At 40.6% G+C, this 27,139-nt stretch overlaps 1 protein-coding gene across 2 annotated transcripts in view; it reads right to left on the reverse strand.

Annotated features, from left to right (window-relative positions):
* GPC5 (glypican 5) overlaps positions 1 to 27,139 on the reverse strand; it is a 795,927-nt gene that overhangs the window by 645,107 nt on the left and 123,681 nt on the right. For both annotated transcript variants that reach the window (XM_086620082.1, XM_086620076.1), the window contains exon 3: positions 20,399 to 21,093. In XM_086620082.1, coding sequence (XP_086476208.1) covers positions 20,399 to 21,093 — 695 coding nt within the window. The remainder of the gene's footprint in view (positions 1 to 20,398; positions 21,094 to 27,139) is intronic.

Genomic DNA, 27,139 nt, shown 5'->3' on the forward strand with positions numbered 1-27,139 from the left:
ACATGAACTTTATGGCAGTTTGATTTGCCTTAGTGCAATTCTGTAGAATGTCTGCTTACGGTTACTTACAGTTTGGAAAACCAGATCATCATAAAGCTTTACGTTTACACAGGACTGGACAATGACATGGGCATCATATCGATAATGGTAGGATACCGTTCTCTAAGTTCTCATGCTCAAGAGGAGAAATCAGTCACATTCTTTGTTGTTTGTTGGGTTGTTTTTTTCCCAGTATAGAAACGGTTCCTTCTGATCCTTTCTACTGAAATGATTTTACATCAAATGACTGAAGTAAACTGAATGCCCAGTCCTGCGGTGCACTTTTGAACTAGATAAGCCAAGTCTTGGTAATTAACTATGCCATAATCTTTAAATGCTGCCACTGTGCCAGGAATCCTGAGACTCTCTGCTCCACTTTGGGTCACAGGCTGTTGTGAAAAACCCTGAAAAGATGAGCACCTTCTAGTCTTGCAGTGTGCCTGTAGTCTGTTTCACTAGTTCTTACTACTGCGCATAGAGTAACAGGGAAGAAAACACTTCTCTGGATACAAAAGCTTTCGGGCTTAGACTCAGCTCTAGCTGGGAACCAGAACGAGGAGTCTGAAAATTGCCCTTTCTTTTATGTTTAAGTGTTTCATGCTTGTTTTGGTAAGTTTAGCAAGTTTTTGATACGCATATATTCAGGATTTCCTGTAAATTGGGTATGTGTCAAGTATTCACTAGACTGACACAGCCCTCTCAGACCTGTAAGCCATCTGTGTGGCCATAGCCCATGAAGGCATTTTAAACTCCTTTTATTTAATGCATGTTTTAGTTAGTGATTAGTCTGATGGCTTTCAGTTCTAGATATCAGATCACAAATTTGCCACCATCTCTCACAGTTAAATCCCATCAAACACTCACGAGTAAATGCCTAGCTGAATTCCAATAACTCTAAAACAAAGCTAGAGTGAGATGATGGTTGAAAATACATTTGTTACAAAAAAAAACCCTGTGGTTAATTTTTTTTTTATTTTCTAGGAGCACAAAAGTGAATACTTTCTTCAAGAAACAGACTCTTGATGAGTCACAAGCATTTCCAGCAACAGATTACTAATCAAACTACCTGAAATATTCACCCAGAAAAAACAATGCATTAAACATTTATGACGTTTCCTTGATTCAGATTTAATCCTTGCAAGTGGATGTGTAACACTTGCAGGTAGATGGCTGTGTGTCAGACAGAGGAGAAAAAGAAGACCAATAGAGCATTCTCTTTTTTGCACCTCATTCTGCCAGCCAGCCTGCCTCTGCACGCAGCACAGGAGAGGATGGCTTCTCCGTCACCAGGCAACACAGCGGTTTGGCACTTTCTGATCATCTAAGCAGTTGAAAATGAAGATTTCTCAAAGTAAGATTAGCTTCTCCTTTGAACTTGTAATAATCTCCAGTTGAGCTCCTGCTGCAGAAGCCAATACAGCCACACGCTTCACGTTAGCTTCACTGGTTTGTCTTCTTCTAGTTAGACCACATGAGGGAGCACCAGCATTTCAGTATTTCTGAGCACTTAAGGAGGCTTTTATCGTCTGCTGCTTATGACAGTTGCTCATTTAATATCAAACTTCTGTTGCAAAGAAAAACGTATTTTGATAAGTGAGAGTGTGCACATGTGCACGGCAGACTAAAGTATTCACTACTGGGACAAAATTCAAGTTCTTGAAAACAAGGGGAACAAGCATTTGGTACAACAGGCCGTTTTTCCTTTGGAACAGGAAAAAGACGTTAATGAGGTGGTCTTAGGAAGGAGCGGTGGAGTACCCCCAGCGTTTACAACACAGGAAAATCACGCAGAAATTGTGTATTATTTCCTTTGTTTTCTCTGTAAATTTTGTGTTCTTTATCTGTGACTAGTTGTCTCTTTTTTTCCACTCAGGATTCTTTATCTGTGACTAGTTGTCTCTTTTTTTCCACTCAGGACTCTTGGCAATAGGTCTTAGGCATCCAGAACTCTAAGTAACCTCTGGAGTTACAGGGGCAACTTGTATTTTCATAAGTTTCATACACGGGTTTAATCATTTCACAGAACTTGCAAGAGAAGTCCAAGACAAGCTGAAAGGGGCAAACATCGTGAACAACAGCCTTGAGAATTACAGAGTAAAGCTGATGCTTAGAATAGTGCTTGCACAAATTATTAAACACTCAATTTATAATCACCTGCAAGACAAATCGTAAGTGGATTTGCCAAATAACGATAATTACAAAACAATTTTATTCAAAATTGTAATTAAAAGCTCAGGTGACACTTGGAAAAGTGTATTTATAATTTTTCAAGTGAGATAGAGTTGGCAGAGGCTTCAAGATCAAGAAATAACCAATCCAACTCAAAGCAACCTTGTTAAATGCAATACTTTGCCCCACACCCAACCATATGGTATTGAGCAAAGATCAATGCAAACTGCAGATATGCAAACTGCAGACCCACCAGCAAGGCAGTGGTAACTGCCATCAGAAAAAAATGGAAGGATTACACATTGAAAAAAAAAAAAAGGAAAATAATTTTCTATTATATATAAATAAAAGTACAACTTGGAGATACTAAACTAATTATTCCACTCTGTTTGGCACAAGTGTGGCATCAGTGCCACTGCTGTACACCTTTTGGGGGAAATCTACAGACAAGATGGAGGGCCAAGGAAGAGACAAAAATGTTAGGAGTTTGCAAATCTGTTTGTTTGGGTTTTTTAATCAGCAATTTTTTATTACAGTTTTGCAAAAGACTGCTGTCCAAGCTGTTGGATTCTGGGAACCACAGTCCACAACCTTCACGTGACTGAGACTCATATCCTCCTCCTACCACTCCATCTACCGAAAACCAGTGCTCCAGCCCAAGTTCTTGAGACTGTTCTTGTATCTTGTCAGGCTTTAATTATCTCTGATTTTCTTCATAATTTTGCATGTTCTGATTGTAAAATAAAATCTAATAGCCCATTAAATATGAGATACTTTATATACTTTTAATTTGTGTCTTCTGCTCTTTAATTACTAAAACCTTAAATGGTCTTAATTCTGCTGTTCCTTTCATGAGGGACTAACACTCAGCAAGTCTGGCAGTAAAAATAGTTTCTCCTTCTGAATGGGGGTGGGAGGGAAGGAAATGATTCTTTTTTTCTAATAGCTTAATGTCAGGGGAAATCCTAATGTTCTCAGCCAAGTTACCCTGCAGCCAGAATACAGCACTGCCAGTTCAAACTCTTCAAAGGCAGTTCAACAAAACTGCTTCTTGTGAGAGGCTGCCAGCTCTCCCGATCCAAGTCTGCTTCAGTGGATGCCAAGGTGTTTCATTTATGTTCAGTGAAAACACTCTGTGGTTCTCCTCTGAAAAGCAATTATATAAAACCGGCAGTAGCCCTTTCCAAAGATCAGCTGCCTGTGTGCAGTTAGACAGAGTTATCTATGCTCTCTAGTGGTTAAAATACACTTTATTGCTCCTTACTTCTGTGTGCCCTGCAAGTACAGCTCTGACGTAGAGGGCTAACATTATGCCCTCTTGTCTGATACAGGCAGAATTGTTCATTAAATCTAAGTCTAAGTCCACCCAGAGTCACCTGTGCAAAACAAAAGAAATTCAGTAAGAATGTGACTGTCAATGAAAGCAGAAATGAGGCCCTATAACACTTATCAGGCATCTTACTCACTTAAAACAAAAAATATATTACAACTTACAATACATAAAGAATTTGTGGAAGCAAAACAAGTTGGCTGCATCAGCATACCTGCACGATGTGCTTACACTTTGTGGCAGGCTGTGATTTATGTTCCAAAATTGTGAAGAGGAGAGCAGCAGTTTTGTAAGTAAGATCTGCAACAAAAGTATGTAAGTCAGTAAAATCACGCATGCTTACAGTAACGGTCATAATGCATTATTTAATTTTGCATAAGACGCTGTTAACAACTCTTTAGATAACCGGAGGGTCACCATTTCATGATAACAAAGAATCAAAAACCATCTGAAAAAAAAAAGATGAGGGGAAAGAAACCACTATCTAGTTAGTCAGCATTTCAGAGAACCTAGGTATTCTCTCCCATTCCAAACTACATTTTACGAGATTAGTGGGTTTGCTTCCAGTGTCTGTATATTAAGCATTTCAGTGTCACCTCTTCCTCTTATTTGAACCCGGACAAACCAGTTTTCTTTGACGATCTTTTGTGATGTATAAGGTAGTCACTTATTCATACACGTTCATATCATTTCAGGGATCAAGTAGTCTGAAAAACTCATTTACTTAAAAATCTCTAGATTTGCCCCCACAGTTTTTCTCTTCCAGTACAAAGGGTTGGTAGCAATTTAAGGGCCAACTGAGACACCAGAAGCCTGCTCAGCTCAACAGCTCTCTTTGTGAACAGTTACTCTGTTTCACAAGGAAAAAGGAAGAGCAGAGATAAAACACATACACAGCCCTACAGAAAGGATTCTCAGTTGACTTCTTCCTTTACATTTGTTCATGCCTCTTACTTGGCATTGCAGAAGAAGTGAAAAGCCTCATTTCTTCTCTTCCCGCAAATACGACGAACCGGATTGCAGCATTTTTAGCCTCTTGGAGCATCTTCCCTACCTTCAGTTCAGCTCCTCAGTGGACACATTCAGACAAGCCTGCCATGGTGCCAAAGCAGATTTAAACATCTAGCATGTCACCTAAAACTAGAACATGACAGCAGGCCAAACTGCTTACTCCACATTTTTCAGACCTCTGAGTCCCTATGCAGTCAATGGAAAGAGGAAGGCCATTTTGGATCCGTGCATTTTGACCAAATTTTGCCTAACCTTTTGCTAAAAAAGAAAAAAGGGAGGTGTATTAAACATCTTTTCCTGACAAAACAGATCTCAATCTCAAGAAGGAAGCACAGCAAACTGAAAGATTTAACAAGATTCCAGTCCTTTCAAATCGTGAAGTGGATTTGCTCTAAGCACATTAAATAGGAATGCATAATGCAAGCCACGATATGTTCCTACATTATTTACTTGGCAGTCTATACTGAACATACCTTATACAAACCCGCACTGCTCAGCACCACGTGCCAAAGCTGTGTTCATGTGTCGGTGAGTGCGGTGGGCTGACCATGGCTGGCTGCCAGACCCCCACCCAGCTGCTCCCTCACTCCTCCTCCTCCACAGGACAGGAGGAGAAAATAAGATTAAAAAGCTCATGGGTCAAGATAAAGACAAGGAGATCACTCACCAATTACAGTCATGGGCAAAAAAGCCTCAACTTGGGGAAGATGAATTTAATTTATTGTCAATCAAAAGTAGAGTAGTATGGTGAGAAAAAAAAAAGATAAAATTAAAAACACCTTCCTCCTTCACTCCAGGCTCAACTTCACTCCTTTGTTCCCAATTCCTCCACTTCCCCTCAGCCCAAATTCTGCAGGGCGGACGGAGAATGGGGGCTGTGGTCAGTTCATAACACTGTCTCTGCCACTCCTTCCTCCTCACACTTTTCCCATGCTCCAGCATGAGGTTCTCCATGGGCTGCAGTGTGGAGATCTGCTCCGCTACAGTCTTCTTCATGGGCTGCAGGGGAACAACTTGCTTCACCATGGACCTTCCCATGGGCTTCACAGGTGGTATCTGCTCCAGGACCTGGAGCACCTCCTCCCCCTCCTTTGGTGCCTGTGGGGCTCCTTCTCTCAGTTTTTTCCCTCACTCCTCACTGAGAAGCTGAGGAACGTAGTAATTGACTTTATTCAGACAGATATGGTTTCATGGCTTCATGTTCTGCTATTATATTTAAGTTCTTGACAGAAACAAGTGCTCCCAGCGTTTGCCACACATCTGCCAGTGTATCATAAACCTTAAAATAAAGACACTTACAGAATATTAGCATGCGTACATCCAGCAATGTGTATCAATTTCGTTTTTTCCTTCCAATTTGCACTTGAGAAGTAATGCCCTGATAAATGAAAGGAGCAGATTATACACTAACACATATTTTTCCAAAATCTGTGCATAACTATGGATGTAATATTGCCTCTGCTAATATTCTATGCATGATTTGAAGGCCTTTTTCTACACATTAAGTGTAGAAAAGTAGACCAATTGCACTTGAAAAGGACACTGATTTTCAGCAGAATTCTGCAGCAGAGAGCTTACAACAGGGATTCCAACACATGAGAGATACTCCAGGATGTGATTACCACTCTTTTTATGTTAAATATTGTAGCAGACACTTTGTTGTTATTTGAAAAACACCGATTTTAGTTACAAGATCTGTAAAACAGCATGGGCATTTATAATGGTAGTACATAGTGTGTGATATGGAGGACAATACTACAGAAATAGTACTTCGGATCTCAGTAAGCACAAGCTTGGATCAAACCAGAAAAGATGGGAAGTGCTGTCAAACCACTACATATGTTTAGGTAGGAAGAGAGTCTACTATTTAATGAAAACAACTTTTCATTAGTTACAAACATGACACAAACACTTGCTTTGTTGATTTTCACTTTGTTTTCAAAGTTCTCCATTCTCTTTTCTGATAAATGAAGCCCAGTTTAGCCTCAGAAGAAAATCTTTTGGCAGCAGCAAGAAGTTTTTCCACTTTGAAACAATGGAGAAGTGAAATTCCTCCCAGAGGAATCTGAATTACATTGAGGTCATGACTGCTGTACACTTACTGCACACTATATTAAAAAAAATGACTGATGCATAAAAATATGACATATTTTATAATACAAGCACCACAGTTTTTCACAGCTACAGCTGGATGCAGATCTGTGAATGGAGAGAAATGGAAAGTGATGGTATTCAACCGTGTGTTAGGTTAGGTATCAAACCTTCCTTTAGAACACAATAATATTAGAATACAGACATACAAGATGAGGACTTTAAATCCAATACCCAATTACTGTTAAACAGTTTCCACAAATCAGTTTATATTGATCTTGTGAAGTAATTTAAATTCATCAATCTATCAAGTAATTTAAATTCAGCAAAGTAATGATGGTAGAGACATATGCCAAAAGCTTCAGGCAGAATTCTACAATTTTATTTCGAAGTCTGCTTTGCTGAAAATTACATTTTTTTACTTTTTTTAAAAAAGTATGAAAGAACTATATCGCATGTTGCTCACTTGGGGTTTGTCTTTTACAAATTTGTAATGGGAACACACACTTGCTGAAAGTTAAAGGAGTACAAGGCTGAGTCCAGTTAGTTAGTCTGGTGATAGGAACAATATGATTAATTTTCCCACAACGTCAAATTTAGGTTTTATCTATGCAATCTCTAAACCAAGGCTCATTTTCCCTCTACTGTTTATCATCAATACCTCCACTTCTCTTGAGAACAAAAGTACCAATTGTTGATATATAGCTCTGCGCCCAACTCCTTTGAGAAACTCTGGGCTATCACTCTGTTGGCCTCAATTTTTATCATCCTGTCCCGGGGAATTTCATTCAGGCTTTGAGACTGTATACAGAGCAATTCATTCACTTTTTCTTTGACTAAAGATCTGTGAAATAGACAATGTGTACTGCCTTGGGCAGACTCAGTTTCAACAGCATACTGTGGTAGTGAATATGTTGCATGGCAATGTTCATCAGGCATGAGATGAAGTCAGCGCCCACATCCTGCACTACAGGAAGAACAGCATGAACATGATAGATTTCTGACTTGTCCATGATGCTCACAGGTGAGTTCTATCCCACCACAGCTACTGATTCAAAGATGGCTGGTTTCTCAGTAAGAATATTCCCCTGATGTTGAGAGGGACTTCTTGAGGTCATATAGCTCAACATCCCTATCGAAGTAGGGTCAGCTACAGATGGTTTTCCAGGTTCATGTCTCGCTGGGTTTTGAATATTTCCAAGGATGGAAACTCCACAACCTCTCTGGGCAACCTGCTCCATGGAATTTAATGTTTTTTAATTTCTGCCCAATGTCTTTTTTCTTGTCAGTGGGCACCACTGAAAAGAGCTTGGCTCCTTTCTCTTCGCTGGTTCTATCAGTTGTTTATACACATTGATGAGATTCTCCATGACCCTCTTCTCCAGGCTGAACAGTCCCAGCTCTCTGCCTGTCCTTATATGAAAGATGTTTCTGTGCAATAATCATCTTTGTGGTTGGACTCACTTCAGTCAGTCCGTATCTTTCTTTTACTGAGGAGCCTAGAACTGGACACAGCACTCCAGATGTGGCCTGACCAGTGCTGAGCAGAAGGAAAGGATCACCTCCCTCAAACTGCTGGTAACACTCTGCCTAATGCAGCCCAGGAGGTTGTTGGCCTTCTTTGCTGTGCAGGTGCATTTCTCATGTTCAACTTGGTGTCCATCAGGACCCCCAATACTTTTCTTCCAAAGCTGCTTTCCAGTCAGTCAGCCCTCAGCATGTACTGGTACACGGGGTTATTCCTCCCCAGGTGAAGGATTTTTCATTTCCCTTTGTTGAATTTCATGAGATTCCCGTCAGGCCAGTTCTTCAGCCTGCCAAGGTCCCTCTGAGTGACACAACCATTTGGTGTATCAGCTACTCCTCCCAGTTTTGTATTGCCTGCAAACTTGCTGAGCGTGCACTCTGTCCCATCATCCACGCCTTTAACGAAGCCAATAAACAGTATTTGCCCCAGTTATCAATCCCTGAGATAAAGGACTAGTGAATTGTCTCCAGCTCTACTTCGGGCCACTGATCACAATCCTCTGGGTCCAGCCACCCATCTGGTTTTCAGTCCTCCTCACTGCACACTTTATTAGCTTATATTTAAGGAGACAGTCTCAAAGGCTTTAGTAAAGTAAGGTAAACATCATCCATTGCTCTATCCATATTCTATCAAGTTGGCTGTCCTATCAAGGACATCAAGTTGGTTAAGCATGGTTTCCTCTTTGTAAATCCATGCTGATTACTCCAAATCACCTTCTCGCCCATGTGTTTGGAATGGTTTCCAGGATTAGTTGCTCCATCACCTTTCCAGGGATCAAGGTGAGGCTGACTGATCTGTAGTTTCCTGGATCCTCCTTCTTAATCTTTTTGAAGATATGGGTGACATTTACTTTCTTCCAGTCTTCAGGAACCTCTCCCAGTTGCCAAGACCATTCAAAGAGAATTGAGAGTGGCCTCATAATGACATCAGCCAGCTGCCTCAGCACTTGTGGGTGCTACTTGCCAGGCCCCACAAACTGACGTACGCCCAGTTTGTTTAAGTGCTCTAAGGTTAGTGCCGTAATTTTGTTCTCCTCCACTGAGGGCAAGTTTTCGCTGATTCACACCTTCCCCCTGGTCTCTGGGTCCTTGAATTTCTGAAGGCCAGTCTTACTAGTAAAGATTAAGGCGAAGAAGGCATTCAGTACCTCAGTCTTTTCTGTGTCCTGTGTCACCAGTTCCCCTGCCCCACTCAGCAGCAAGTACACGTTTTTCCTTGTCTTACTTTTGCTGTTTATGTACTCGTACGATTCTTTTTTGCTGCCTTTCCCATCACTTGCCAGATTCAACTCCAGGCAAGCCTTGGCTTTTCTAATTCTAACCCTGCAATACTGGACACCAACTCTATAATCCTCTTGGGTCATTTGCCTCTGCTTCCATCTCTTAAACACTCCGTTTTTATAAGTTCAGTCAAGACCTCGTTGTTTATACTAAGCAGGACTCCTGATGCCTTTACTTGATTTCCTACTTGTCAGGATAGAGCTTTCTTGAGCTTGGAGGAGATGATACTTATCAACCAGCTCTCCTGGATCCTTCTAGTCTCCGTGGCCATACTCCACAGGATTCTTCCAAGCAGATGTCTTGAAATCTGGTCTTCTGAAATCCAGGGTTGTGGTCCTCCTTTTTGCACTGCTTTCTCCTCTTAGGATATTGAACTCTTACCATCTCAAGGCTGCTCCTGAATTTCACATCCCTGACACATTCGTCCTTGTTTGTAAGTATCAAGTCCGGCAGAACACCCTTCCTTTTTAGCACCCATGCCAGAAGTTGTTGCCAATGCACTTCAGAAATCTCCTAGATTGCTTGTTCACTGCTGCGTTGTCCTTCCAGCAGATACCAGGATGGTTATAATTCCCCCATGATGTGTGTCTCTTTCAATTCAACATCTGAAGCAAGAAAAGACACACTTATCTTGACTACTATCAGCAGGATAGAGTGTTCTCTATCCTCAAGTCCTATCATGTTTTCCCTCAATTTTTGAAAAAAGTCTTCCCATAGGAGATGACATCTATTCCGTCCAGCTGAGATTTTTCACCCTCTTAAACCATTGAAAAATGAAATGATGACCTTGTCCCCTCACCATCATAAAAATGAAGGGTTTTGGCATCCTGAAAACACCATGACGCAGGCTGCATCAGTCTGGCAGTGCCCTGAAAAATGCTCTGGAAAGTGTCAATGACATCTTCAGTGGTTACAGCACTCTGCACACTTGTTTCCAGCAAGAAAAAGAAGCATTATGCCTAGAGGAAGAATGTGGTAACAGCCTGGGCAGAATAAGTAAGAAAGGGTGAACATGGACAGACTCAACAGTGGGACTGAGTGCACCCTCAGCAAATCTGCAGACACCACTAAGCTGTATGGTGTGATTGACTAGTCGCTGGAGGGAAGGGATGCCACCCAGAAGGACCTTGACAGACTTGTGAGGTGGATCCATGCAAACCTCATGAAGTTCAACAAGGCCAAGTGCAAGGTCCTGCACGTGGTTCAGGGCAATCCCAAGCACAAATACAGGCTGGGTGGAGAATGGATTGAGAGCAGCCCAGAGGAAAAGGACTTGGGGCTGTTAATTGACAAGACGCTCAACATGAGCCGGCAATGTGTGCTTGCAGCCCAGAAAGCCAACCATGTTCTCGGTTGGCCAAAGAAGTGTGGCCAGCAGGTCAAGGGAGGTGATTCTGCCCCTCTGCTCTCGTGAGACCCCACCTGGAGTACTGCATTGAGCTCTGGGGTCCCCAACACAAGAAGGACATGGAGCTGTTGGAGTGGGCACAGAGGAGGGCCACAAAGATGCTTAGAGGGCTGGAGCACCTCTCCTATGAAGACAGGCTGAGAGAATTGAGGTTATTCAGTCTGCAAAAGAGAAGGCTCCCAGGACATCTTCTAGCAGCCTTCCAGTACTTAAAGGGGACCTTCATAAAAGCTGGAGAGGGATTTTTTACAAGGGCATGTAGTGATAGGACAAGGCACAATGGCTTTAAACTGAAAGAGGGTAGATTTAGATTAGATATAAGGAAGACATTTTTTACAATCAGAGTGGTGAAGCACTGGAATCGGTTTCCCAGAGAACTTGCAGATGTCCTATCCCTGGAAGTGTTCAAGACTAGGTTGGATGAGGCTTTGAGCAACTTGATGTAGTGGAAGGTGTCCCTGCTCATGGCAAGGGAGCTGGAACTAAATGATCTTTGAGGTCCCTTCCAACCCAAACCATTCTATGATTCTATGAAATTTCATGTTAAGCTTCTCATCAATCAACAACCCAAAGCCCTTCTCCTCCGGGCTGCTCTCAATCCATTCTCCACCCAGCCTGTACTTGTGCTTGGGATTGTCCCAACCCAGGTGCAGGACCTTGCACTTGACCTTGTTGAACTTCATGAGGTTCGCATGAGCCCATTTGTACCTTATAGTCCTAACAGATCCTATTCTTGGCAGGGGCTCTTCTACAAAAATCAGCAGTGTCTCTGTCATCCCCTCATGGAAGCAGTGTGCTCTAGCCTGTCGGTGGGTTCCTGGTGCTAGGTACTCTGCTGACCTCCTGTTACCAACTGCCCGGCCTTCCTGCCCTCCCCTATGATGACAGAGACTTCTTGTCAGTGAAGGATTTCCCCTGGTTGATGTCAATGAGGTGCTTAAAAACAGCTACAACTTATTCCCCCTGCTACGTACACTGTGTTCTTGATAAGCTATGGGATGTTGTTGACAGTGAAACCTGGCAGAGCCCTGGCTCCTGAGCCGCTGTTGTAACCTAAGCCTGTAAAGAGCAGTGGGTTGACAGAGTGTGGGGGACCTGCTCGTCTTACCCAGGACTCCAGTCCACTTCTCTCACCCTTACTCACACTCTCCTTTTCCCCATCTCTCTGCATCTGATTTCAGACATAATCCTCCTTTTTTTCTCCCAGTGAGAAACTGCAAGCCGGTAATCCACCAGACACACTACCCGTGCAGACATACTTACTCATATATACACGGAGCGGTTTGGCCATTTGAATGCCACAAGGGTGGGCTCTGATAATCATCCTGTCTCCCTGCTGCTTTCCGGGCTGCCAGTGGTGATAGGAACAAAGTCTGGGAGGAGCTAGCAGAGCCAGGTCAGCTGTCCACACCGGGGCCATCCCAAGGCACAAACCCTGCATGCAGCACCGACAGTGCTCCTCTGTTCAGCCCATGCCAAGTGCACCTGGAGCTTTGTGTTAAACGGGGCTCTCTTATGAAGAGAGTGATGGATCCTCCAAGGTAATTTTAGCAATCACGAGAAAGGAGCAGGAGCGTGTGTAGAAGCACGGAAGAGAGGGAAGCCTGCGATTTGAATACGGTAAGTTGTCTCTGCCCTCAAGCTGCTTTTCTGTTGCGGCGGCAGTGGGGAACTCCCTCAGAATGACACCATCTGCATGTCTCCACATTGTGCAAATGCTGGAGAAGTCGTCTACGCAGCAGCAGATGAATCACTGACAAATGCAGTCAGCTGTTTGAAAGAGCCAGCCAGATATTTTTCTGAACTTAATCTATTTCCAATCAGACAAAGTACATTCCCTGGAATGTCTGCAACAGGGAAATTTACTGTGTAGTTTAAATATAAACAATACGGATAATAAACCAAAGCAGACATAAGTTATACGATGCCGTGTATCTGCTTCATTTGTAAAATAAAAAGTGATTAGGTTATTCTATAACAATTGCTGGTTTTACTCTAGTGTATACAGTAAATCAGGCTGTGAAACTATGTTTTCACATAATTAATTCTTCTTATGTGTAGAGCTTTTGTTTCTTTTTAACCAGGATTTTGATTTTCAGTCTATGCCATTTCATAAAAGCATACAGAATAGAATAGAATAGAATAGAATAGAATAGAATAGAATAGAATAGAATAGAATAGAATAGAATAGAATAGAATATTTCAGTGAGAAGGGACCTTCAATGATCATCTAGTCCAACTGCCTGACCAATTCAGGGCTGACCAAGTTAAAGCATGTTATTAAGGGAATTGCCCAAATGCCTCTTAAACACTGACAGGCTTGGGGCATCAACCACCTCTCTAGGAAGCCTGTTCCAAGGTTTGACCACCCTCTCAGTAAAGAAATGTTTCCTAATATCAAGTCTGAATCTCCTCACTTGTAAAATATTATTTTAATATTTATTTTTAAAATAATAAAACCTTGAATGCATCACTCCCAGATAGTACATTTCTCATTTCATTTTAGGTTAAATTCATGAGAAAATTAAGGTGGTAAGAGTAAATGTACATTATTTCCCTTTACAAGTTTCAAAATTCAAAAGTAAGAGTCATGTGAATAATTCTAAGACTATGAAGCAAGAAAACAAAATCCAAAGAAGCAAAATTAAGGTTAAAGTCCTTACTCATTTTGCTAAAGGCTACGCATAGTCCTCAAAATTAAAGAATGATGAAAGATTCCTCCACTAATGAGGCAAAATAAGATAAGCTAGTGGTAAAATAGTCACTAAATTTGATAATAAATGTAAGTTCCTCCTGTGTCCATACCGTTGGGTACACTGAAACACATGGAAATAAAGACATTCTTACTACATTGCTATTTAAACAGACTGAATTGTTTTAGGGGAAATGTTTCTTATTTTCCTCCTTCACTTTACTTTCCTGATTTTTCTGTTTTAATGGAAATGCTTATTTTTTTTCCTCCATTCTTCTGCTTCCTGAATTTTTATTAGATGGGTAACTCAGAAGTTTTTCAAGTAAAACAGGGCTAGACATCATAAATAATGCCTGGAAGTACAGCCTAATAATTCCCTTACAGAAAAATACTGTAATCATATCTCTGATTGTTATCAAATCAATAACCATTTTTTTGTTAAATACATTGTACATTGTACTGGCTATTTTTACATGCATATAGAATAGAAGTCTATTTCAGGTGTGCTGAGTACAGCTACAACTTTATTTTTAAAAAGTGATTAATTTCAGATCTCTTTCATGACCTGATTTATATTAAAAGTTTATAATAAGCATTTTCTAATATTAAAATTTCTTTAAAATAGTGACAAAATTAATTATTTTTTAATATAAGCTTAAATAGCTCGTGAACTTACTTTGCACAGTTGACTAATGCACTCTAAGCAAGTAACCAAAATGCAGTAGCTATGAAGCAGTAGGCATAAAGCTGTTGTATTTATAGGCATATAATCATCTAAGTAGATAAATAAGTATTAAATACTACGGAAGTGGGTTCACAGGAAAGCTACTTCAAACAATGCTCATCTCTTGCATCTCTTTAAGTGCCTTAACTTGTAAAGTTATGAAAGTTACCAAATATCCAGGCACAGCACTTCCCACAATTAGCAATGCTGTTAACCTGGTCTTTTGTTGACAATCAAATTTAGTCCTTCCCAAAAATAACAGCTGGAATTACACTGTAGCTTGCAGGTGTATGTTTTGTATGTATTTGGGATTATCAAAAGATGTTTTTCATCACTTCTTTCAAACCCTTTTTTAACTCTAAAAAGTAATAGATTTAGTGCACTTGTACAGTGCTTGAATTTCTGGAATGGCACGGAATAAGGCTGTGTGACTTTTTGCTAGAGACACCCCAATAAAAAGTAGCTACATAAAACAGATACTAGAAGGAATAGGAAAAAAATCCACAAATATTCTATTTATAATGTTTGTGACTGTGTCTCTTCATGAGAACATTAAATTTAAAACATTACTGTAGTACAGCAGTTCTGACTAAGTGTATATAGCTAGTCATTTCAAGTAAAAATAATCAATAAGGAAATAAAGTTCTAAATACAATCTATTAAATTCTTCCTGCTAGCATTCTATGACACACGAAAGACCTTGCTTTTTTTTTTCTAGTATTAATGATAAAATAAAAAAAAGAGCAAGACAAAAGTCTTTTTTAATACAATATAATTATGCACATTTTTAGAAGAATCAAAACTTAGATCTTCTTTCAGGATTAGACTAAGAACAGTGAAAGGACTTGAGAATTTCCAGAAGTTTGACATTTTCATTATCTCCAACTATTTGGAAAATTGATTCGGTGAAAGTCCACATCAGTTAGGACACAGCGAAGACATAATGCTTTTGAAAATCCCATTTTGAATTTTTGTAGGCTTATATTACACACAAAAATACATACAAGAATTTTACCAAACCTATAGCACAAATTCCTCACTTCCAAAATTAGGAAATGCGAGAATTTGTCTGTGTGATTTTAAATTTTTCTGTTGCGTTTCTGATTCCCACAGAATCAGAATATCTGCATATATATGCACATATATCTTTTAATATCGTGGTCACATACTTCATTTTCCTCCAAATCATCAGTGTCCAGAATACACAATGAAAAACTAATAAATATTCCTTTTCATCTCTTTTATCAATGTTAATCTCAAACGCCACTGATCTTTTGGGAGTCAAGAACAATAGTTTAATGTAAAGTCTGGAGGAAATATTTAATTATAAAGCCTTGTGACTTCTCTTTCTCTTCTCTCCTGTTCCCTTCCCCTTTTCCTTCAGCTCTTGCCTCAGACCCATTTCACCTCCTCTCAGGTCCTCTGTTTTCTCCACTCTGATGGACCGCTCAGCTGTTGTGCTACCCAAAGCGTGACAGCACGAGTCTTCACACACCGAAACAAAACCATGGCTGAGGGAGACCCTCCCTTACAGACAGCTCCCTCGGCCAGCGTGACTTTCAGCTGCCAAAACAGTGTGCACGCAGGGAAAGGGGTGGAAACACACAGTTGAGGACGATGTCAGAACAGGACCTGGGAAACCCTGGCCGAGACTGGCTTAAGATGCCGTTGAACCACACTGTGAGTGACAGAGGAACTTGCCCTTCCATGGCATGGGACCGTGCCATTAACCCATGCAAAAAGGGAACAGAAACACGCTCTTAACGCTGGGGATAGTAGGCTCCATCCACACCAAAACTTTGTAAACCTTGCTCAAATGTCTCCGTCCTTCTGTCTCAACACTGACAGTGGCTAGCATAACAGAACGGAGGTAACATGAAACAATTCATTACAACTTGTAAACAAGTTTCTATAGGCTTTTTGTTTGTTTTTCCTTAAATGAGGCTTAAATGTTTTACAAAGTTCTCATGCATTCATTAGCCTGCACAGTTGCCCTCAATGGGGATTCCCCTGGCTATACTCACACTCGGAGACTGGCACGCAGCAACTCAGGCTAAGCACAAAGAGAAGCACAGGACGAATCTACGAGGTCCTTTGTAGCAATAAGCACTTTCACCTCCTATCCAATGCTTAAGAACTACATATCATCTTTTTCAGATTATCTTAATAATGAATAGTGTTCTTGTTTTGCATGATGCAGCTCTCTTAAACCTCTACTATGTTACAGCTGCATGAGCATACACAAGGAAGTCTGCTAAAAAATTTCTGTATCAACTCCTACCAGCTAAGCACAGGGTCCACTATGCACTGAGCATAAACAGTAAATAAAAGGACATACACAGACTTCGAGAACGCAGAACAGAACTGTCATTAAGCATATGTCAAAATATATATACATATGGGTGAACATACATAAACGTGAATAGTCGCACAACCCACATATCTCCACTAGATTCTGCAAAATAGCATAGAATAATGTCCAGATATAGAGACGATGAATGGGTGCTGCACTTATTCGTCAATAAGTGGAGCTGTGGAAGGCAGGAATTAAAGGTGTGAATTCGTAACAAGAAGAACAAAGGCAAAGAGAAATTCCAGCTGGAAACAGTGTGGCACTGCTCCGCTGACCTAAGCAGAAAAGGGAACAAGTTGTAAATTACTGGAAAAGGGAGTTTTGTAAAAGGAAGCTATATTATATAAGCACTAGTGGTCTTTCCACACCATACAGAGCTTAAAGTATGAATATACATTAGATTTAAATATAGATATCCATGCAACACATTAGAAAAATTCCTTTACATATAGTTATTTACACAAATATACACATGATCATATAAAGAGCTGTACAAATACATGTATCACTAAGGTGGATACTCTATTGATTCTCATATTAACATTTGCATATGTGTATATCACGCTTCCAAACCTTTAACGATTTTTTTCCTCTGTCCACTTCTTTAAAACTCACAAAAGTACTTACTGTGATGAAACTCACTTTTAAAACTGCAGAGACTGCTGCGTGCCTAAGTGAGCCATTACTTTCTGGCTCATAATCATCTTTTCTGTGTCTGTGAGAATCACTGATGCGTTAATTGCTTATCAAAATTTGAAACAGTTCATGAGTCACTCTGAAGATAAAATAAATAAATATTAATGAGCCAATTTCAAGAGAATTCATGTCCTCTGCCTCTTAAAGCTGAAACACTGTCTTTATTACATGTCAGAATTAGGTCTTGATACCTAATGTATGGGCAAATATGAAATATACTCAAGCCATACTCAGCAAATCAGAACTGACTGACTAGATCATCATGTTTCAAGGGATCAATTCATCATAGTCTTATCTGACCAAACTATAGATCAAAGAGAGAAAGGACTGGTCAATTATAACACAGAGATTAAGTGAAAGGTATGTCTAAATGCATAGGTCTGATGCAGATTGAGTGGAGAGAACTTTTCTGGAGAGGGACTTTTTACAAGGGCATGCAGTGACAGGACGAGGGGCAATGGCTTTAAGCTGAAAGAGCGTAGATTTAGATCAGATATAAGGAAGAAATGATTCACTCTGAGGGTGGTGAAGCACTGGAATAGGTTGCCCAGAGAAGTTGTGGATGCCTCATCCCCGAAAGTGTTCAAGGCTTTCAGTGATGAGACTTTGAGCAACATAATGTAGTGGAAGGTGTCCCTGCCCACAGCAGGGGCGTTGGAACTAGATGATCTTTAAGGTCCTTTCCAACTCTAACCATTTTATGATTCTAAGATTCTATGAAAAATGAAATATTTAGTTCTTCAAGTTTGGAAGTGATTCTATCTGAGAAGATAACACAACAGAAGTAAACACTTGATCTTCAAACAAACACATTGGCATAAAATATCATGACATAAGAAATTTTAGTATTCCTTACATCGTATGAGGGAAGGGCAGAAGGAAGGCGTAGAGTTTTCGGGAACATCAAAATAAAGTCTTTTATTTTGGATCAATGTGAAATTTTCATTAAGCCAAAACACTGGGTGAAGGGCTCTTCACCCATTTACTTTTGTACTAAAATCGAGTGAAATATACTATTCTGGAGAGTAAAAACTTTCATTTTGAAAACATGAGTGTGCTGAGAGTCTTTTAAGTCTGGGCCAATGACGGTTCACTGATTAAAATCCAAGTGTAAAACTTTTCAAACTAAATGACCCAGGATGAAATAGGTAACAGAAGTCCTTCCCTCAATCCTTTATTTTCTTATTCTAGCTTATTCCTGAAAATTGTAGGCAAAAGAGTTCCCTCAAAAATCTGAGGAGGAACAGGGAATATCTCTAAAAGGCAACTGTAGCTCTGAAACATATTAGGAATTAGACACTAGTAAGCCACTTTTGAACCAAACTGTTAGTGAAAAACCTTTTTTTAAAAAATCATAGAATGAATCATAGAATCATAGAATGGCATAGGCTGGAAGGGACCTCAGAGATCATCTAATCCAACCTCCCTGTCATGGGCAGGGACGCCTCTCAACTAGATCAGATATATCCATTTTTCTCAAGGAGGTGCAGCTGCAGCAGATTCTGGCTAATGTAGCTGGCTGGTATAACGCAGATAAAATGGGAAATTCATAGAAATGGGTAATTTCCCTGTTAATCACTGACTACAAGCAGGATGAAAAACCCATTTCAATAGACTGTGGGTTTTAGCAAGAAATGAAAAAATGAAGAATCCTCTATTTATTATATTAAGTCAAGTTGCTTATTGTCAGAGGTCATATCAGCTGCTCTGCAGAAGACGCTGCTTCAACTTCAGCTAGTCACGTAAAGAGGCAGGCTGTGGTAGTCCTAGAAATATTACTGCACCTCAGCTGATGCCACACCCCAGTGACACCCTGGCACTCTGTTTAGACCTGTGTATACTGTAAAACTAAAGGCATCTCCCCAGATCAAGATATTCAATCCATCATTAAACACAGAATATGACACTGACAATGAAATCTGTATGTGAGAATGCAGGAAAAAATACAATTACAAAACATATTCTGGATTAAATATAACATAGGAAGAATTTAAATTTTGCTACTTACATAACCTGCATAAATTTGTAGATATACTAGCTTACTAGCTTTCCTTCTAATGTGTAGCTAGGTAACATGTATTTTCCCTAACAGTATCTTAACATTCTTCACTTCATGCATTCACAGCTAACATAGCTCTCATATAACTTCCTTTTTCTCTTATGTATATGTAAGGAAGGACTTAGCTCACGTTACAAATGAACTGTGCTACCTTCTCTGAAACCTACAAAATTATGCAAATAATATATGCAAAGTCATAGGCTCTTTAAGACAGGTCATTGGTATCTAAGAGAAAGATTGTTTAAATTTATTGTTATATGCATATAAGATAATAATGAAGCGATTAAACAATTTTCTTAAGTTCATGAAAAATATTTTTTGTGTTGACAAAAATTATTCTCAGTATGTTGTATAATAAGTTTCCAATCTGCAAACAAACATTATTGCTGAGATTTAACATTCTCATTTACACAAATGCTAGGGTATTATTCTATTTTTATAGAATATTTGTGGAATTAGTTTTTCACTAGATAATTTGCGTTCCTGTCATTAATATTTTAAGCTTCCAAACTTAACAACACATTGCATTGCTCACTCTTGTTCAGCAGAACTTAACAGTCACAGTTGTAAAGTTAAACCTAAAGCTACTCAGTGCATCTACTGAAAGCATTAACTTCTAAATAAAAAGGGTGAAAGAATAGAATTTTCCATTGGATTGTGCAACAAAAATTTTCACTCGGCAAAATTTTTGAAAAAAGCTGTGGTTTCACGGGAAATGGGAAAAGATAAATTCCACGCAATAATTCTTTTCATTTTGAAAAGTCTTTACTGTAAATGCTGCCGAAATGTTGAATCTCCACTTGATATTAAACTTGTGAACAGAATATGGGAAATTAGTAGGTCATGTGCATGATTAAAATAAAAACTGGCAGTGCTGGAAAAATGCATCGTCAAATAAAGCTGAACTCGGACACAAATGTGTTCATCACCATATAAATGGCCAAAGAAGCAACAGTTATCAGTGTTACTTTTCTTAGTGTCATGTTTGAACCAAGTGTGGATAAAAACAGCTCCTTACCTGCTCAGACAATTCTGGCCCATTGACACGAGCCTGTAGGAGAGCATCATTAACAAGTGAATGAAAGTTGAGAAGCACATGCTCAATGTCGTATGTTCCACTCATGGCACTCGAGAGCTCCTCCAGGGACTGGATATATCCCCGCCAATGAAGATCAACTTCTGCCACGTTAGCCAAGCAGCCCCGGATGACATTGAGGCAGTAGCCCATGCAGGGCTTACTTAAAGTCAGCCCTTGGCAATGAGGGCAGTACTGCATTCTCAGTAAAGCTCTGCTGCAGTCTTTAGAGAAATGCAGATGATCTGTCGTATTGATCACTTCAATCCCCAGATTCAGAGCCTGCAAGAAAGTCCGGCTGGGTAACAGTGATCTTCCCATCTGTCCTACGGCCTTTTTGGGAACGTTACCAAAGGGCCTGATGTCCCTTCTCACCATTCGGAGACACTCTGCGTATTCCAGCGAAATGTCTGTCAGACCAGGGTTAATCACGTGGTTGTAGACTACTGGGAACAGGGTGTCAAAAAATCTGTTGACAAATTCCTCTGTGCTAATGTCTGTGCCAAATACGAAGAGTCCAACATCTGTGAAAAACTCCTGAACACGTGTAGTAGCCTCAGCAGCCATGTTTCTATACGCATCGCAGAAAAGTGTGCTTGTGTAATTCTCAGCCAGTCTGATAAGCATTTCAAAGATTTCTGTAACAACAAGAAAAGATCATTATTTTTATTTAAAAAGAAAGAACTGGCTATCACATCTTTAATATATATCTATGCATAAGAACAAATGTCTTACATTCCGATAAAAAGCTCACTCAGGTCAGTGAAATGGCTGTCACTGACTTCAGTACCGGAGTTTGAAATTGCACTTTGTGAAAAGACCACAGAGAAGACACATTAAACTAATCTGCTTATACTTTCTATGCATTCTTTGTTTTTCTCTGGTAAAAACGAGATACATGCTTACAAATCAGACAGTACCTCTATTCCTCTGCTATCTATTACCTATTAACTCTGAGTTTCATATTTCACACTAACCTTAAGACTGACTTTGCTATCTCCCTCTTTTCCATTCCTCTGACATATACATAAAAAAGAATGTGTAGACTCCCACAGCAAAAAGTAGGAAAGTGCATCCTATTGATCGTTGGGTTTTTTTTCATTACTAAGGCACATATGTATGCGCACCTCTCCTCAAGTGAATTTCACTGTAATCATTCACACGTGCCGAATACCACCGTGATGCAGTGCACTGGGTTTGTGTGGCAGGGTTTTGGTGGCAGGGAAAGGGCTACAGAGGTGGCCCCTGTGAGGAGCTGCTGGAAGCTTCTTCCCTGGCTCTGAGTCAGACCCACATCTGGCCAGGGCTGAGCCCAGCAGCGCTCCTGCAAACAACACATTTAAGAAGGGAGAAAGGCGGGATCTGCGGCAGCCAGAAGGGGAAGGCGCCAGCGCTGGGCTGCACTCCCCACACCCTCCCCGTCCCCTGGCGGGGGGTGGCGGCCGCAGCTTGGAGCGCTCGGAAGCTCCCTGCTCCTGAAGCAGCTGCTGGATGGAGCTCGTCCTGCCCGGGCTGCCAGGGTTTGTCGGGCCGACCGGGCCCATAGCAGCTGCAGCAGAGAGGAGTGAGACGTGAGAGAAACGGCCACACCGACACCGGATCACTGCGGATGGAGCGGGAGGAGGTGCCAGAGCCGGGATTGCCCCGCAGCCTGCGGTGAGATGGCAGTGGCCCCGCTGAGACATGAGAGACTCCGTGGAGAAGTCTGCGCCAGAGCAGGTGGCCGTGCCCAAAGGCTGTGACTCCGTGGGAAGCTCACGCTGGGGCAGTCTGTTGCTGAAGGACTGCACCTCGTGGGAAAGACTAACGTCAGAGAAGTTGGTGGGGAACTGTTTCCCATGGGAAAAGACCTCATGTTGGAGCAGGGGAAGAGTGTAAGGAGTCCTCCCCCTGTAGAGGAAGGAGTGGCAGAAACAACACGTGACAAACTGACCACAGCCCCCATTCCCCATCCTCCTGTGCTGCTGGAGGGGAGGAGGCAGAGCCGGGAAGAAGGGAGGGGTGGGAGGAAGGTGTTTTTAAGATCTGGCTTTGTTTCTTATTATCCAGTCTGATGTGACTGGTAATGAATTAAATTGATTTTTCCCCCAAATCAAGTCCATTTTGCTCGTGACCATCATTGGTGAGTGATCCCTCCATGTCCTTGTCTCGACCCTTGAGCCTTCTGTTGTATTTTCTCCTCTCCATCCCACCAGGGGGAAAGGAGTGAGTCAGTGGCTACATGGTGGTTAGTTGCCAGCTGGGGCTAAACCACAACATTCAGCAAAGGGTTTGATTTCTTTCAGAAGCCAGACTCCTAAAGTCAGGACCCTGCATGGAGCTAGGCTCCCACCAACGGAGACCTATTCAATACAGCACAGTGGCTTCAGTTTATCCCATGAGTTCACACGCAGAAGTGTTGGCTGAGTAACTCTGTAGACCACAGATGCTTGCATCACCACCGGCTCTGTGACATCTCAACCTCAGCATCTTATGCCAGATCATACTTGAGACACCAACACCGCACCCCATGTTTGTAGGTGTGCGCCTGTGTATGGGAGACCCATATCCTTCTGGATACGGGGAGACCCATATCCATCTCATCCTCAGATGAGACACAACGTATCAGATAGGGCTTATTAGATTGATCAAGACGCCCACTTTAAGGCAACTGAACTCAGGATGAGATCTCCACCAGCTATAAAGGCAGTTTGGACATCTAGCTTACATAGAGGCACATATACATGGACAGCTAAATTACAGCCCTAAATATCCTACTGTAGATTATGTCTCATTTTTATCGGAGAGAACAAGGAATGCAAAGAAAGTACAATCCTACTATGGAGGCGTTACTTAGTTGCCTAAGAGGGTTTAGTACTATTTCCCATGGTAGATTCTGTTTATCTGTCCAGAAGGGCATGGGTATCCTGCAGGTCCTGTGTCACACTTGCAGGCTTTGTGTAGATGTTTTGCATTTAAAACGGTACTAAATGGCTTTGCCTAGACAACTGAACTAAATTCTAGATACCCAGTTATCACTGACTTAAGAACTCTTTATATAAAAGCTTGGAGAAGCCAGAATAACAAAGACAAAAAATTTAAGTCAAATTGATTCTTGGTTTAGATGGTTAAAATAATAAAGTGTGAAGAATACTAAAGCCTCCTAGGAAAATGGCTATTTTTGTACCTGCAGATTGATTCTTTCACACAAATTTTGCCAGTGCTTCAGATGAAATTTGTTAATGTAGGTAATGTTAGTAAAATAAAGATGTTATAATGCTCGCGTTAGAACGACATGAAAAAGGTTTTTATGACCCTTCTCAATTTTTTATTATTACTTTTTCCTAGACGAAAGCCATAAAGTATGTGACCTAAAATGTTTGTTACATTCCATGGCTGCGGTATCTTATTACCAAGAGCACAAATATTAGATGAAAGAATAAATCATGCTGCAAACGGATAATCAATAGATTTTACAATGTGGTATAAACAATAACAAACCTTCACGATTGAACTACATTGCTAGCACCCCAGCAACCCACAGATGAACGAGTACAATAATCAGCTGCATGATTGACTATTTGTGCTTTTCTAAAAAGCATATGATAATACTAGCCACTCGTGTTTATGACTCTGCATCAAGCTGTTTAATTGTCTTTCCAGGATTTCTTACAAAATTTGTTAATCATCAGGTTTATTTTACTGGCATGTTTCCTACTTTATAACCGCCAAAGCTATTCCAGAAATTTGTTTTGCTTTCAGACAGCTTGAAGAATGACAGACAGCAAAGCAGACCTATGTTTACTTTCAATATTGAACGGCTCCTGTGAACACCTGATGATGACAATCTATGTCATTTACAACACTTTCAGAGACTTCGATGACAAATCAAGTTATGTTGGCTCAATACTGTAAGAGTACGATAGATTTCACAACGTGGTTCTCTGTCTTTCAAGTCTAGGCGCCCAAGACTGACAACATCCATCTTAATTATTCAGCCACATAAAAGAAGCAATGAGTTTTCAATCAGTATAAATCCAATACATATAAAAGACATTTTAAATACAACCAGGATGAGCCAGACAAGCTTTTTTTTATTGTTATTAAATGATTTTTTAACCTGCAGGCTCAGTGCCTGTTATCTCCATTCTTTATGAGACCTTTGTAGTAACCACTATACAATATCCTACAGACACCTCCTGCAGCACTACTGTGAATAATGTCTTGCATTTACCATGGGTGACGTGTCAACTTTGTTTTCATTTGACTACACTTAAAATCATGATTTGTACACTCCTAAGTCAAAAATCAGGGTTGTCTATATTAACCCGTAATTTTTTTGAAAGCACAGTAATATCGCCCTGGTTTTGCTAAGAAGGAACAAAACACAAGGCTACAGAAAAAAAATGTAGGTGAGAACTTTTTTGGTTTTTGTATTGCATTTATTCAGTTGATCCTTCATATCAGTACATATTTTTGTTGAAAACAGTGTATTTAACAAAGTGATCACAAAGTGATGTAAAATAACTACTAGGTTGTTGCCTGAGAAGATTTGCAGTCTTTCATTCACTTCCTTTAACCTGTCTGTTCCTGAGAGCCATAGGTAGTTTTAAATTATAAAGATACCACAATGTATTAATCAGTCCAGTGGATCACTGGCTTTAAAAGGAGACAAAAAAATGTACATACGACTTGTTTACCAGAAAAAAGAGAACTCACAAAGAGAAGAAAAAGAAATCTTGGTTTTTTATTCCTGCACATTAATGAAATTTAATGGAAATACTGCATTGAATGAAACAGAATTTGGACTGGATTTTAAATCAGCCCTGCAATTCTCAAGTTTTGGCAAAGTGTCTTTCTACTACAGGTACCTTAGAAAATTAATTTAAAAGAAATTTCCATGGAATCACATTGTTATAAAAGCAACTGCATTTTCTTAAGTTTCCCCTTCACACAGATGAATGTTCTATACAAGCTGCTAAATGAGAAAATGCATAGTTTAAATTGAGTATTAAGTTTTGATACATCTATAGTACTTAACACAAAGATGGTCTAATAAATTAAAAATCCAGTAGCAGTAGTGAGCCAGTAAGGTGTGAAACCTTTTAATTATTAATCACCAGCCTACATTACATATTATAAATTAATTCACACTTAGTCAGGGTAAGGTGTAGGACTTTATAATCAGATAGGCTAAAATCCATCCTTGAACTATGGACATAGTATTTAGCAAGAACACCTTTCACAGTCTGGAGGGGATTCGAAACTGATGAGTCTGGATTAACTTAAGTATCAGCCCATAACATACAGGAATCCAGATAACTAAATGCCAGCAAAAGCTGAAAAACCTAATAATATTATAAGACATGAAAAATCCTATGGGAAAGAATCAACCTGTTGCCAATTGCCACTCATGTTCAGTGATCTCATATATTTTCGTCCTGTGTATGGGCAGTGCAAATAATGCAGAAGCATCAAACTCTCTTCATGATTTATAATCCAATTAAGTGTATCTTGCATACATTGTCCTATTAGAGTCAAGGTGAACGTCTCAGGTACAGTTTATAGCCTAGCAAAAAGCATTGAAAACTTACGGAAAAGAGTAATTATGGAAAAGAAAGTAATCCATCCAGTGTTACATACATAGTCATAGAATCATAGAATGGTTTGGGTTAGAAGGAACCTTAAAGATCATCTAGTTCCAATCTCCCTGCCATGGGCAGGGACACCCTCCTCTAGATCAAGTCTCATACAACCTGGCCTTGAACACTTCCAGGGATGAGGCATCCACAGCTTCTCTGGGCAAACTGTTCCAGTGCTTCATCACCTTCAGAGAGAAGTATTTCTTCCTTAGATATAATTGAAATCTCCCCTCTTTCAGTTTAAAATCATTGTCCCTTGTCCTATCACTACACACCCTTGCAAAAAGTCCCTCTCCAGCTTTCCTGTAATTCCCCTCTAGGTACTGGAAGGCTGCCAGAAGGTCTCCCCAGAGCCTTCTCTTCTCCAGGCTAAACAATCCCAACTCTCTCAGCCTGTCTTCATAGGAGAGGTGCTGCAGCCCTCAGATCATCTTTGTGGCCCTCCTCTGGACCCACTCCAATGGGTCCATGTCTCTCCTGTGCTGAGGACTCCAGAGCTAAACACAGTACTCCAGGTGGGGTCTCACAAGAGCAGAGTAGAGGGGCAGAATCACCTCCCTTGACCTGATGCTGCCCAGGATGCAGTTGACTTTCTGAGCTGTAAGCGCACATTGCCGGCTCATGTTGAGGTTCTCATCAACCAACACTCCCAAGTCCTTCTCCTCAGGGCTGCTCTCAATCCATTCTCTGTCCAGCCTGTATTTGTGCTTGGCATTGCCCTGGCCCATGTGCAGGACCTTGCACTTGGCCTTGCTGAACTTCATGAGGTTCTCACAGGCCCATCTCTTCAGCCTGTCAAGGTCCCTCTGGATGGCATCCCTTGCCTCCAGCGTGTCCACAACACCACACAACTTGGTGTCATCTGCAAACTTGCCGAGGGTGCAGTCGATCCCACTGTCCACGTTGCCAACAAAGATGTTAAACAGCACTGGCCTCAGTACTGACGCCTGAGGAACACTACTCTAGAATCTAGAAAAATATGTCCCAAAGTCAGGTGAGATGAATTTAACTCATGATTGTGCTTCGTCTTTTAGCTGGTGTGAATTGATAATGGTACTTCTCG

This window comes from Tauraco erythrolophus, chromosome 1, assembly GCF_009769465.1.
Source record: "Tauraco erythrolophus isolate bTauEry1 chromosome 1, bTauEry1.pri, whole genome shotgun sequence".
Lineage (NCBI taxonomy): Eukaryota > Metazoa > Chordata > Aves > Musophagiformes > Musophagidae > Tauraco > Tauraco erythrolophus.